The 12,690-nt window shown below is 44.7% G+C and overlaps 1 protein-coding gene across 2 annotated transcripts in view; it reads left to right on the top strand.

Annotated features, from left to right (window-relative positions):
* Positions 1–12,690, top strand: part of LOC124048246 (thyroid hormone receptor alpha-like) — a 155,585-nt gene that overhangs the window by 114,265 nt on the left and 28,630 nt on the right. For both annotated transcript variants that reach the window (XM_046368844.1, XM_046368843.1), the window contains one exon: positions 11,665–11,915. In XM_046368844.1, the coding sequence (XP_046224800.1) occupies positions 11,860–11,915 (56 nt within the window). In that variant the 5' untranslated portion in view covers positions 11,665–11,859. The remainder of the gene's footprint in view (positions 1–11,664; positions 11,916–12,690) is intronic.

Below are 12,690 nucleotides of genomic sequence, written 5' to 3'. Positions count from 1 at the left end.
CTCTGCCTTGTTTATAATCTCCACCCCTGTGGGTTGAACCCTACAACTATTATCTGTCACCCACTCCAGCCTGCCGTCTGATGCCCTCCCCCTGCACATCCCCCCTTCATATCAGTCCCAGTGCCTCTGTCTGTATCCCCCTCAGCCAGCTGCCCCTGTCTGTCTATCAAGTAAAAGGAAGTTGGTCCACGATACTGATCTCATGTCAGTTTTAACCCACCCCCCCACCCCTTAATGTTTAAGGTTAGAATTCAGGATGTATAAGCTGATCCTGGATCTGTACACAAGAGCAAGATATAACCAGATCTTATTGTCTATCTACCCTACATACATTGACACCCCCTGACTAGGCACCCCTTCATATATAACCCCAACATATCTAACCCCTAGGCACCCTCTCTCTAACCCCCACACCGTCTCTGTTGTTTGGGATAAAAGGTCCCTTATTACTTCATGTGATTTGAGGCTCCGTTTTGCCTTGGGGGCCTTGCTGCAATGTTGTTGAAAAATGTGAAACAATTTGTTTACTGTGGTAGAAGAGACAGTTTCCTAAGGCTTTCGCTTATTTCTCTATTCATCACTGTTTTCAATAGTATAAAAGAAAAGAGGAAAACAGACAGACAGACAGACAGACAGACAGACAGACAGACAGACAGACAGACAGACAGACAGACAGACAGACAGACAGACAGACAGACAGACAGACAGACAGACAGACAGACAGACAGACAGACAGACAGACAGACAGACAGACAGACAGACAGACAGACAGACAGACAGACAGACAGACAGACAGACAGACAGACAGACAGACAGACAGACAGACAGACGGACAGACAGACAGACAGAACATGGTGCCAAGTGTTCCTACCCTGCTCTGCATACTGTACCTAGGGAAGAGGCTCTGCAGCACGTCCCATATGCCCTTGTCTCACACACACACACACACACACACACACACACACACACACACACACACACACACACACACACACACACACACACACACACACACACACACACACACACACACACACACACACACACACACACACACACACACACACACACACACACACACACGCACACACAGCAACAATCAGCAGGGCATATCCTCTGAGTTCAAGGTTGGGTTTGCTTCCACGGTTCCCATCACAGAGGGAGAAAGGTTGGGGGACAGGGTGTGTGCGGATGTGGATGAGGTAATGTATGTGTGCTTGCAATACTCAATTGTCTCTGTAGCGCAATATATTACTATAGATTACCATATATCTGCTTGTGTGTGTGTGGCTAGCTGTGACCTATAATGACCACTAGAAAGTAATCAGGATAGTGTCAATGTGCCCTCCCAGCTGGACATCAAATACACCAAGCCAACTGATATACACACACACACTCACACACCGCTCTCTTTACTTTTCAACCTCACCAACTGGTCTTAGGTCAACTATGTGAATTCCTCATAATGGTTAGGGTCCCCAGTGGGAGTATAGAAATCCAACCCCAAGTCAGTTGTCAGGGGGTGAATGTTAATGGGGTGTCTTAGATATTACTGCACTGTTGGAGCTAGGAACACTTCATTACACCGGCAGTAAACATCTGCTAAATATGTGCATGTGACCAATACAATTTGATTTGATTGTGATTTGTTGTTTAACAAGTCTCTATCTGGAATTACCAGGGGTTCTGTCAAGTGGCAGGATCACTTGGGTTGGGTTGATGTAGTGACGAGTTAGTTTAAAAAAAACGAAAAAAGGCATCTGTGTGTCTCTTTGCCAGGTGACTTGTTTACCTCATGATGGGCACGTTCAGGCTTAGGGCTATAGCGGAGGGAACAGTGATCCTATGTCCTCCTGCATAGTGTAATGCAACTGGAGTAGGCTGGGCAGTGTGTGTCTGGCACGTGATTCAGGAGTCCACACACACACACACGCACACACACACACACACACACACACACACACACACACACACACACACACACACACACACACACACACACACACACACACACACACACACACACACACACACACACACACACACACACACTGAGATGTGCATACTTACACACTAATCTCAGTATAGTTTCTGAAATGACTGTCTCACCTGGTTCACCAACTACTTATCAGATAGAGTTCAGTGTGTCAAATCAGAGAGCCTGTTGTCCGGACCTCTGGCAGTCTCTATGGGGGTACCAGAGGGTTAAATTCTCGGGCCGACTCCTTTCTCTGTATATATCAATGATGTCGCTCTTGCTGCGGGTGATTCCTTGATCCACCTCTACGCAGATGACACCATACTGTATACATCTGGCCCTTCTTTGGACACTGTTAACAAACCTCCAAATGACCTTCAATGCCATACAACACTCCTTCCGTGGCCTCCAACTGCTCTTAAATGCTAGTAAAACTAAATACATGCTCTTCAATCGATGGCTGCCCGCACCTGCCCGCCCGACTAGCATCACTACTCTGGACGGTTCTGATTTAGAATATGTGGACAACTACAAATACCTAGGTGTCTGGCTAGACTGTAAACTCTCCTTCCAGACTCATATTAAGCATCTCCAATCCAAAATTAAATTTATACAAAGCCTCCTTCACTCACGCGCCAAACATACCCTCGTAAAACTGACCATCTTACCGATCCTCGACTTCGGCGATGTCATTTACAAAATAGCCTCCACCACTCTACTCAGCAAACTGGATGCAGTCTATCACAGTGCCATCCGTTTTGTCACCAAACCCCCATATACCACTGCGACCTGTATGCTCTCGTCAGCTGGCCCTCGCTTCATATTCGTTGCCAAACCCACTGGCTCCAGGTCATCTATAAGTCTTTGCTAGGTAAAGCTCTGCTTTATCTCAGCTCACTGGTCACCATAGCAACACCCACCCGTAGCACGCACTCCAGCAGGTATATCTCACTGGTCATCCCCAAATGCAACACCTCCTTTGGCTGCCTTTCCTTCCACATCTCTGCTGCCAATGACTGGAACGAATTGCAAAAATCACTGAAGTTGGAGATTTATATCTCCCTCACTAACTTTAAGCATCAGCTATCTGAGCAGCTTACCGATTACTGCAGCTGTGCACAGCCCATCTGTAAATAGCCTATCTAACTACCTACCTCATCCCCATATTGGTTTTATTGACTTTTTTGCTCTTTTGCACACCAGTACTTCTATTTGCACATCATAATCTGCATCATCTATCACTCCAGTGTTAATTTGCTAAATTGTAATTACTTCGCTACTTTGGCCTATTTATTGCCTTACCTCCTTACTCCATTTTCACACACTGTATATTGATTTTTCTATTGTGTTATTGACTGTACTTTTGTTTACTCCATGTGTAACTCTGGGTTGTTGTTTGTGTCACACTGCTTTGCTTTATCTTGGCCAGGTCACAGTTGTAAATGAGAACTTGTTCTCAACTGGCCTACCTGGTTAAATAAAGGTGAAATAAAAAATACAAAGTATGGTCTATAAAGCCCTTAGTAGTGGAGCCTCGTTGCATTGATTAACACCACTTTAACCAACTGCAATAAGGCCATGTGAGTCAGGGTGAATTATACACCAACTTGGAAAGGAGTCTTAGGAGACTTCCACTGATTGCACTGCAGCAGATCGAGCAACCGCAGTTCTTCAAGCTCCAAACAAGTCGACAGCCCTAGATCTCTCTGTCAAGTTCCTCTTTACAGTTCAACCTATTTCACTCCGTCACATCAACTACACATTAAACCTCAGACGTCCTTGATCTAAACTTCCCTCTCTTCCTCCATCAAGAGCTTCTTCTCCCTCTCTCTCCTCCTTTTTAACCGAGCTCAGCTCCTCCCTATTGTCATTTTCCCCCCCAAATAAAGAACTGAGAGACGTCAATCAAATTGGTGGGAACTAAAAGACTAAATAAATAGAGGGATGTTTAATTGATACAGAGGCTGCCCCACGCGCCAACATCACAAGTTCACTCGTTTTTCTTTCTCATGCGTTTTAAAGTTGCCATTTTATAGTATGCCAATTAAAGTGCAGCTCGGGGAGCGAGCACAGATTTCTCAAGCCCCAATTAAAAGTTGGAGGGTTGATTTGACAGGACAGGGAAACAGATCAGGCCATGTGAGTGAGAGTGACTGAAGAAATGGCTGGGCTCACATTGTTTAGAGGTGTATTCAACACACAAACACACACACACGCACACATGCATATTGACGCCACACACACATACATTCACATTCCTTCACACTTCTCACATGCGCTGCTGCTACTCTCTGTTTATTATCTATGCATAGTCACTTTACCCCTACCTACATGTACATATTACCTCAATTACTAACCCGTACCCCTGCACATCGACTCGGTACCAGTACCGCCTGTATAAAGCCTTGTTATTTTTTTCCTTGAATTTATTTAGCCAATTTCACTTACTTACTTTTAAAAAACTCTGCATTGCTGGTTAGAGGCTCGTAATTAAGCGTTTCAAGGTTATATTCGGCATGTATGAGACTGTCACGCCTGCTTCCGCTTCCCCTCTCTGATGCTTGAGGGCGCCAGGCTGCCATTCATTACTCACACCTGTCACCATCATTACGCGCATTAAGCGCTCACTGGACTTACCTGGACTCATTCACGCTGTTGATTGCCCCTACTATATCTGTTTTTTCCTCAGTTTGTTCCCCGTCAGCATTATTGTCGTCATGTCGTTTTGTTCCTCCCGCCCAGAACCTGTTCTTGTTTTGTTTGATGTCCATTTTCCATTAAACGTTCACTCCCTTTACTTGCTTCTCGTCTCCAGCGTCGGTCCTTACAGTGACATAACATGTGATTTGATTATTCTCAAGTAATCATCCCCCACTTGACTAGATCCATACTGTAGCTGTCTGCACATTCAGTATATACCTATGTTTCTTGTTACATGTGCTAGTCACGCTTGCCAGACTCTCAGAGATACAGCGTCTGTGGCAAGAGATTATATGTGTATATACACGCACACATTTTCGCTCACACTCACTCATGTAAGCACACAGCACACAAATGCAGTACAAGCGCAAAGAAATGCACACAAACACACAAAACAACCCATCTCACTCACACACACACACACACACACACACACACACACACACACACACACACACACACACACACACACACACACACACACACACACACACACACACACACACACACACACACACACACACACACACACACACACACACACACACACACACACACACACACACACACACACACACACACACACGCACTTGCATAAGCCACCTGAAACCCTTAAAGTGGAACTGACAGCATTTTAGCAACATGAAATCTTTTTAAAATCTCTTCATATACACCCCCAGGAAGAATGTGACACCTATGGGTTTTTTTTGGGGGGGGGGGGGGGGGGGGGTTCTGACAAGCGAGCACTTACATATAGTCGGTTCCATAAAGCAATAGAATGTTTGGGAATGACATAAAATTCTATAGGAATATAAAGTTGGAAAACGGCTGTGCGTTTGGACAATTCATAGAAATGACAGTAAACAAAACGGAATAAAAACGTGTCTACACGGCCAATCAGAGCTACAGTTGGCCTATTATGCAAACAAGATGAGCTCAAATTTAACAAAGGAACGTAAGATAAACCCTCTCAAACTTTTTCAGCTAGTCGGCCATCACAATTGCACTGATAAACGATGGAGAATAGTAGCCTGCTCGTCCTTCTGCAGTTTGCCTACCAATGCATGCTGGTCCCAACGCACGTTTTGACAGTTGAATGGGAACTTGCCTGTGTAACGGATGTGAAACGGCTAGTTTAGTTAGCGGTGGTGCAGCACTAAATAGCGTTTCAATCGGTGATGTCACTTGCTCTGAGACCTTGAAGTAGTAGTTCCCCTTACTCTGCAAGAGCCGCGGCTTTTGTGGAGCGATGGGTAACGATGCTTCGAGGGTGACTGTTGTTGATGTGTGCAGAGGGTCCCTGGTTCACGCCCGGGTATGGGCGAGGGTACGATCTAAAGTTATACTGTTACACCTGCCTGCTAAATACATTTGATTGACAACTAAGAGATATGATAACTGTGGATAACAGTTAACGTTAAATAACGTTAAAGTTCAGCATAGCTAGCTAGCGAGAAAAAGGATTCACATTTCTTGCTTGCTAACTGAATTACACCTGTCTCTCCAGCTGTAGCCACTGAAAAACGATATGAGGAGAAAAAGTTGCATTTTCGGGACAGATATTGCCTATTTATTTTTACCAAAAAACGTGCAAAATCTGAAATATCAAATCTACATAAGTAATCAGACCCTTCACTCAGTACTTTCTTGAAGCATCTTTGGCAGCGGTTACAGCCTTGAGGCTTCTTGGGTGCAAGCTTGGCACACCTGTATTTGGAGAGTTTCTCCCATTCTTCTCTGCAGATCCTCTCAAGCTCTGTCAGGTTGGATGGGGAGTGTCGCTGTACAGCTATTTCCGGGTCTCTCCAGAGATGTTAGATTGGGTTCAAGTCCGGGCTCTGTCTGGGCCACTGAAGTGCATTCAGAGACTTGTCCCGAAGCCACTCCTGTGTTGTCTTGGCTGTGTGCTTAGGGTCGTTATCCTGTTGGAAGGTGAACCTTCAACCCAGTCTGAGGTCCTGAGCCCAGCCTAAAACCCCAAAAAGCAAGCAATGCCAATGTAGAAGCACAGTGGCTAGGAAGAACTCCCTAAAAAGGCAGGAACCTAGGAAGAAACCTAGAGAGGAGCCAGGCTCTGAGGGGTGGCCAGTCCTCTTCTGGCTGTGCCGGGTGGAGATTATAACAGTACTAGTCTCCTAGTCCCTGCCACTGAAAAACATCCCCACAGCATGATGCTGCCATCACCATGCTTCACCGTAGGGATGGTGCCATGTTTCCTCCAGATGTGACGCTTGGCATTCAGGCCAAAGTGTTCGATCTTGGTTTCATCAGACCAGAGAATCTTGTTTTTCATGGTGTGTGAGTCTCTAGGTGCCTTTTGGCAAACTCCAAGTGGGATTTCATGTACCTTTTACTGAGCAGTGGCTTCCATCTGGCCACTCTACCATAAAGGCCTGATTGATGGAGTACTGCAGAGATGATCCTTCTGGAGGTTTCTTCCATCAACACAGAGGAACTCTAAAGCTCTGTCAGAGTGACAATCCCCTGATTGCTCAGTTTGGCTGCGCGACCAGCTTTAGAAAGAGTCTTGGTGGTTCCAAACTTCTTCCATTGAAGAATTCTTGGAGACCTTGAATGCTGCAGAAATGTTGTGCCTCGACACAATCCTGTCTAGGCGCTCTACGAAGAATTCCTTTGACCTCATGGCTTGGTTTTTGCTCTGACATGCACTGTTAACTGTGGGACCTTATATAGACAGGTGTGTGCCTTTCCAAATCAAGTCCAATCAATTGAATTTACCACAGGTGGACTCCAATCAAGTTGTAGAAACATCTCAAGGATGATTACTGGAAACAGGATGCACCCGAGCTCAATGTCGAGTCTCATAGCAAAGTGTCTGAATGCTTATGCAAATAAGGTATTTCTGTTTCTTATTTTTAATACATTTGCTAAGATTTCTAAAAAACCTAGTTTCGCTTTGACATTATGGAGTATTGTGTGTACATTTTTATTTATTTAATCTATTTTAGAATAAGGCTGTAAGGTAACAAAATGTGGAAGAAGGCAAATGGTCTGAAAAGTTTTTGAAGGCACTGTATGCACACAGGATGCTTTGTGTAGCATTTTAACATATTAAAACAAAAGAATAGATAAATACTATTTGTCCAGCCTTTGCTGCTGTGCTTGCAGATGCCCATAATATGTTCCAACCCTAATCAAAAAGTATTTAATAACTCCAAATAACAAAATCAGAGCTATAGGTTATTGTAACATTTAAACTTAAAACATGATTTGCCTTTATTTGCAACTGCATGGGTCACTGGTGCGGTTGAATGCAGCAGTGCTGCGTGGCGGACTCAAAATGTCTTGTAGTTGAGTAGACAGCCTAGGCTACTGCTCAAATGTTGCTGTAATAGGCCTATATGTTTCTCATTGGATGGAGTTTTGTTTCAGGTTTTGTTTTTTGGTTATTCATTTGTCAGGCTTTAAAAACCAAAGCCAGACTGCACGTTTTTAGTAGCCGAGCTAGGATTGTAGCTTGTGTCTATACACTTTCCCTCTGCTGCGTGCTGTAAACGGGACACATAGAAGCAGCGCAATTGAAGTTGAATTCACAGATGAGAGCACATCAGACTGTCATTTTATAAAGTAGGTGACTCAACTGTTGACTCCTTTATACTCAGGCCTTGTATTTGACATGTGCGCTAGCCTATTAGCCATGTTATGACTTAGTTATTACAGTTGTACATTTTTTTTCCAAAATATTGATATATATGTTCCAGACCAGCTGTGATTTACAACCTGATAGCAACATGTTTTGGACAACCAAGAAATGTCGTGGTGAATTAAATAAATCATTCAGTGTACTGCATACATCTATTCTGCCAACAAGTCCTTACAGTACATCATGGAATTTTTATTCAAACATAAACTATTTTTAAAACCAGTTATAATGTTGGTTTTGTAGCACAAACGAGGAATTTGATATTTTTGACTGATATGATGGTCTGTTTGTCTTGTCTGTATTGTACTGCAAAGTAGGTCAACCGCTGTCCGTTCCACCTTAAATGTATTATTCAGTGTTTTCTTTTCCCTTTTCCTGTTATTGGTTTGTAAGCCCTAAAAACTAAGTTCATTTTCTCTCCTCAGGCCAACCAACTGTGATCTAATTAAAGTTCCCTATTTACCTCTGTCTCCCTCTCCCTCTGTTCCCATTCTCTCCTGTTTCTCTTCTCTCTCCTTTACTGCACTTCCAGAGGAAAGTATAGATTTACTGTGTGCTGTACTCTGTCTTTTGAAAGCCTCTCCCCGTGCTCCATCTTGCTTTTCCTCTTGACTACCATAATCTTATTATCATGTCTCTCTCTCTCTCTCTCTCTCTCTCTCTCTCTCTCTCTCTCAGGAACCCTATGCAATAATAAAACATGCTTTAGTAGGGGTGGGCTGTTTGATAGTCTGTATGGGGTTGACCTTGGCTATAGGGAGACGGCATACGCATGGATATCTGAGTAGGTGCGGGCAAGGCCTCAGCACTGATGAGGCTAGATATGAGCTAGCGGTCGGGCATAGAGTGAAAATGGGACATCGCACATAGACAGAAGAACATTTCTCTATCTAATCTAATCTATTGGAGATTTCAAATCATTCTTGAACTTCAAGATGTGGTTGCATTGTTTTTCTCCATTTGACTGTAACACAATGAGTCCCTTTAGCCTCTGTCTGTTTTATTGCCGCGGACAAATTGTTCCAACGGGTACATGCAGAAGCAGCACAGGGATAGCTCTGTCAATGGTTTTCTTGTGATAGTCCTTCTGGTGAATGTGTGTCATTACTGTCCTATCCAGCTTTTTATCACAATCTGTCCTCACATTTGTGGTTTAGGGTCGAGGAGACTACATGACTATGCAGCGCACGTGTGCTGCGCTGGATTCCGTGTGTGTGTCTGTCAGCGTGTGTGCGTGTGTATGTGTGTGTGTGTGTGTGTGTGTGTGTGTGTGTGTGTGTGTGTGTGTGTGTGTGTGTGTGTGTGTGTGTGTGTGTGTGCGTGCGTGTGCGTGCGTGCGTGCGTGCGTGCGTGCGTGCGTGCGTGCGTGCGTGCGTGCGTGCGTGCGTGCGTGTGTGTGTGTCGTGTTAGCAGCTCTGAACCAGCACATGCCGTGTGAGGTGATAGGCCAGCTGAGCTCTTATATTTGTTCTTATTAACAGTCCACCGTAGTATTACAAGAACCACTGCATCACATTATGGTACGTTGGACTAGAATGCCTTGAAATGTCCTTGAACTCGCTGTAGAATATGAACTATATATTATGTCCACGGGGGTCTGGCTAGTCCTGCATCCCACCTCTGCACGATAACCTTGATAATAAATGGCTAGATAGACCGCTGTATTATGGTCAGCTATTAGCGTTATCTATCAGGGTCAGGACATCACTGTAGGAGGCCGACCACTTCTCCAACATACACCCCTCCCTTCCCCCCCCCCATGATGCTGTGCGGCTGGTATGCGTTCGTCTCAAGTTCCTCTTATCACGGAGCGTGTTCAAGCTGTAAATAGATTGAGAGAGGCTGTTAATGCCGCGGTTCAACATTTGTTTAACATGGTAGATGGTGAAGTTGGCTAGTAAAACTCACACCTGTGCATCAGTCGACATCTTGTAAATCGTTAAGTGTGACACGGAGGCTGGGGTTGCGTACACACGCCTTGATTCATGGGTTTTGGGCTTTTGACCTCGAAGAGGGAACTGTCGGAATAAATCAATGATCAAATAAATCAATGATCATTTTTGTCTGTCATTTTACAATGAAGAAGATTCATACACACGCAAATGATTTTCCATGTGAAATATAGATGGAAAATATTCAGCCACTCTTGGAGGAAAACGGAATACATGAAAGACACAATAGGTTTCACTTTCTTACCTTAAAATGACACGACAACCCAGCTTTAAAGCAGTCAACGTGCTGTGAAACAGAACACAGTAAGCTTGGTGAAGCAATGTAGTCCATTGCACCGTTGACATCGCAACATTTCGACTCGCACTATTATGTGGCAATTACGCGGTGCCACTGTTAAATTAGCGATTGCTGACAACAATCTCGTGCTCGCAATCGTTCCATCCCTCTGTTTGGGATTGGAAAGGCGTTGAACGAGGGGATTAGGGGAGGAAGAATAGAGCTGAGGAAGGAGCGGTCAAAAAGGTTGAATAGGTCGCTTGTGTGTGTGTATATGTAAATGTGTGTGTGTGTTTCTCAGAAACTCTTGGAAAGCCCTGTCGTCGTGTGGCCAGGAGTCAGTGGTCACGCATGTTAGGCCAACGTGTCAGACCTTCTCACATGAAGCGTTTGGAAAGGTTGCATAAACAATGTGGCCAATGCAACATATGGAAGACCACTCTCTGGCAAGTCTGTTATGGTCTGAACCCTACGGAAACACGAGGACATGTCATCTCAAATCATGGTAGTTCTAGTCCGTTCTGTTTAGGTACAGGAGGGAGACAGAGAAAAAGGAACGAGAATCCTTGTTGAGTAACATGGTTGGCACTAAAACAAAATTCGTATCCACTGTTGTTGATTGGCAGTCAATGATATTCCCTCTGTTCTATTCTCGCTTCTCTCCCATGACAATAACCTTTCCATCTAATGCTAACGGAATGTGCACTTTAAGCTAAGCTAACGGAATGTATACATTAAGCCAAGCTAACGGAATGTATACATTAAGCCAAGCTAACGGAATGTATATACATTTAGCCAAGCTAACGGAATGTATACATTTACAAGCTAACGGAATGTATACATTTAGCCAAGCTAACGGAATGTATACATTTAGCCAAGCTAACGGAATGAATACATTTAGCCAAGCTAACGGAATGTATACATTTAGCCAAGCTAACGGAATGAATACATTTAGCCAAGCTAACGGAATGTATACATGGAGGTCATACTAACCAAACGTATGGAATTCGCTTACTGTATATGGAAGTCATGCTAACTGATTGTTTACGTGGAGTTCTTGCTAACTGAATATATCCTATTCTCTCATTGATAGATCTTGTCCGGTCCAGTCCATTCGTCAGTCCTAGGGCCAGCACAGGGGGGTCGCTCCGGAGGCTAGAGCCCGCCCGGACCGGGACCCTGTGATGTCGCACTGACTGACCCCCCTACCTGCGAATGACCAGCGAGCGTCCGAGGGTGGGGCCCGCCTCAGTCTCGCATGATTGGCTGTTGGATGGAATTAAGGTGAATGGAACACATGCCCAAGGAGCAGGACCCTAGCCTATCAGAGGGAGAAGAGAAACGGTGAGTCCTGCCCCCCACTTCCTGGTCTCAACCATACAGGCTATAACCCTGCCGCTAACATCACACAGTGCATAGGGATCACATGGTCTTATGGGTTAGGGGTCTTCTGGGGAAAGTGTAGAATTACTGGGTTTTACCCTTTTGTTTTGAAAGTCTGCTCTCTGCTCCCTCTCTCGCTGTGATTCTCTTTCTTTTCTCTCATCCATCTCTCTTCCCTCTTTCTCTCTCTCTCTCCCTTTCTCCCTCTTTCTTGCTCTTCGTTCTCTCCCTCTCTTTCTCTCTCCCTCTTTCTCTCTTTCCTCTCCCTCTTTCTCTCACTTTCCTCTCTCTTTCTCGCCCTTCCCTCTCCCTCTTTCTCTCGCTTTCTCTCTTTCCTCTCTCCCTCTCTTTCCCTCTCTTTCTTCTCTCCCTCTCTTTCCCTCTCTTTCCTCTCTCCCTCTCTTTCCCTCTCTTTCCTCTCTCCCTCTCTTTCCTCTCTCCCTCTCTTTCCTCTCTCCCTCTCTTTCCCTCTCTTTCCTCTCTCCCTCTCTTTCTCCCTCTTTCCTCTTTCCCTCTCTTTCCTCTTTGTCTACTGCCTGCAAGTTGAAACAGCTCAAAAAAAGTGATCTCGTTTTCGAAGAAACCTAAAAACTAGTCCTCCAGGTTTCCCGACCCTGAACACGTGTGAGTGTGTAACTTACTAACTGCACTGCTTGGAGCCAGTCCACCAGACACGAACACAGGTCGTTCCCTTGTCATCATTCATTAGAACACAACATCAGTGAAATGGAAGCTC

The sequence above is a fragment of the Oncorhynchus gorbuscha genome, linkage group LG11, assembly GCF_021184085.1.
Source record: "Oncorhynchus gorbuscha isolate QuinsamMale2020 ecotype Even-year linkage group LG11, OgorEven_v1.0, whole genome shotgun sequence".
In the NCBI taxonomy this organism is placed as follows: Eukaryota; Metazoa; Chordata; class Actinopteri; order Salmoniformes; family Salmonidae; genus Oncorhynchus; species Oncorhynchus gorbuscha.
The sequence above is the reverse complement of the archived record's forward strand: the minus strand, read 5'-3'. Positions and strand labels throughout refer to the sequence as shown.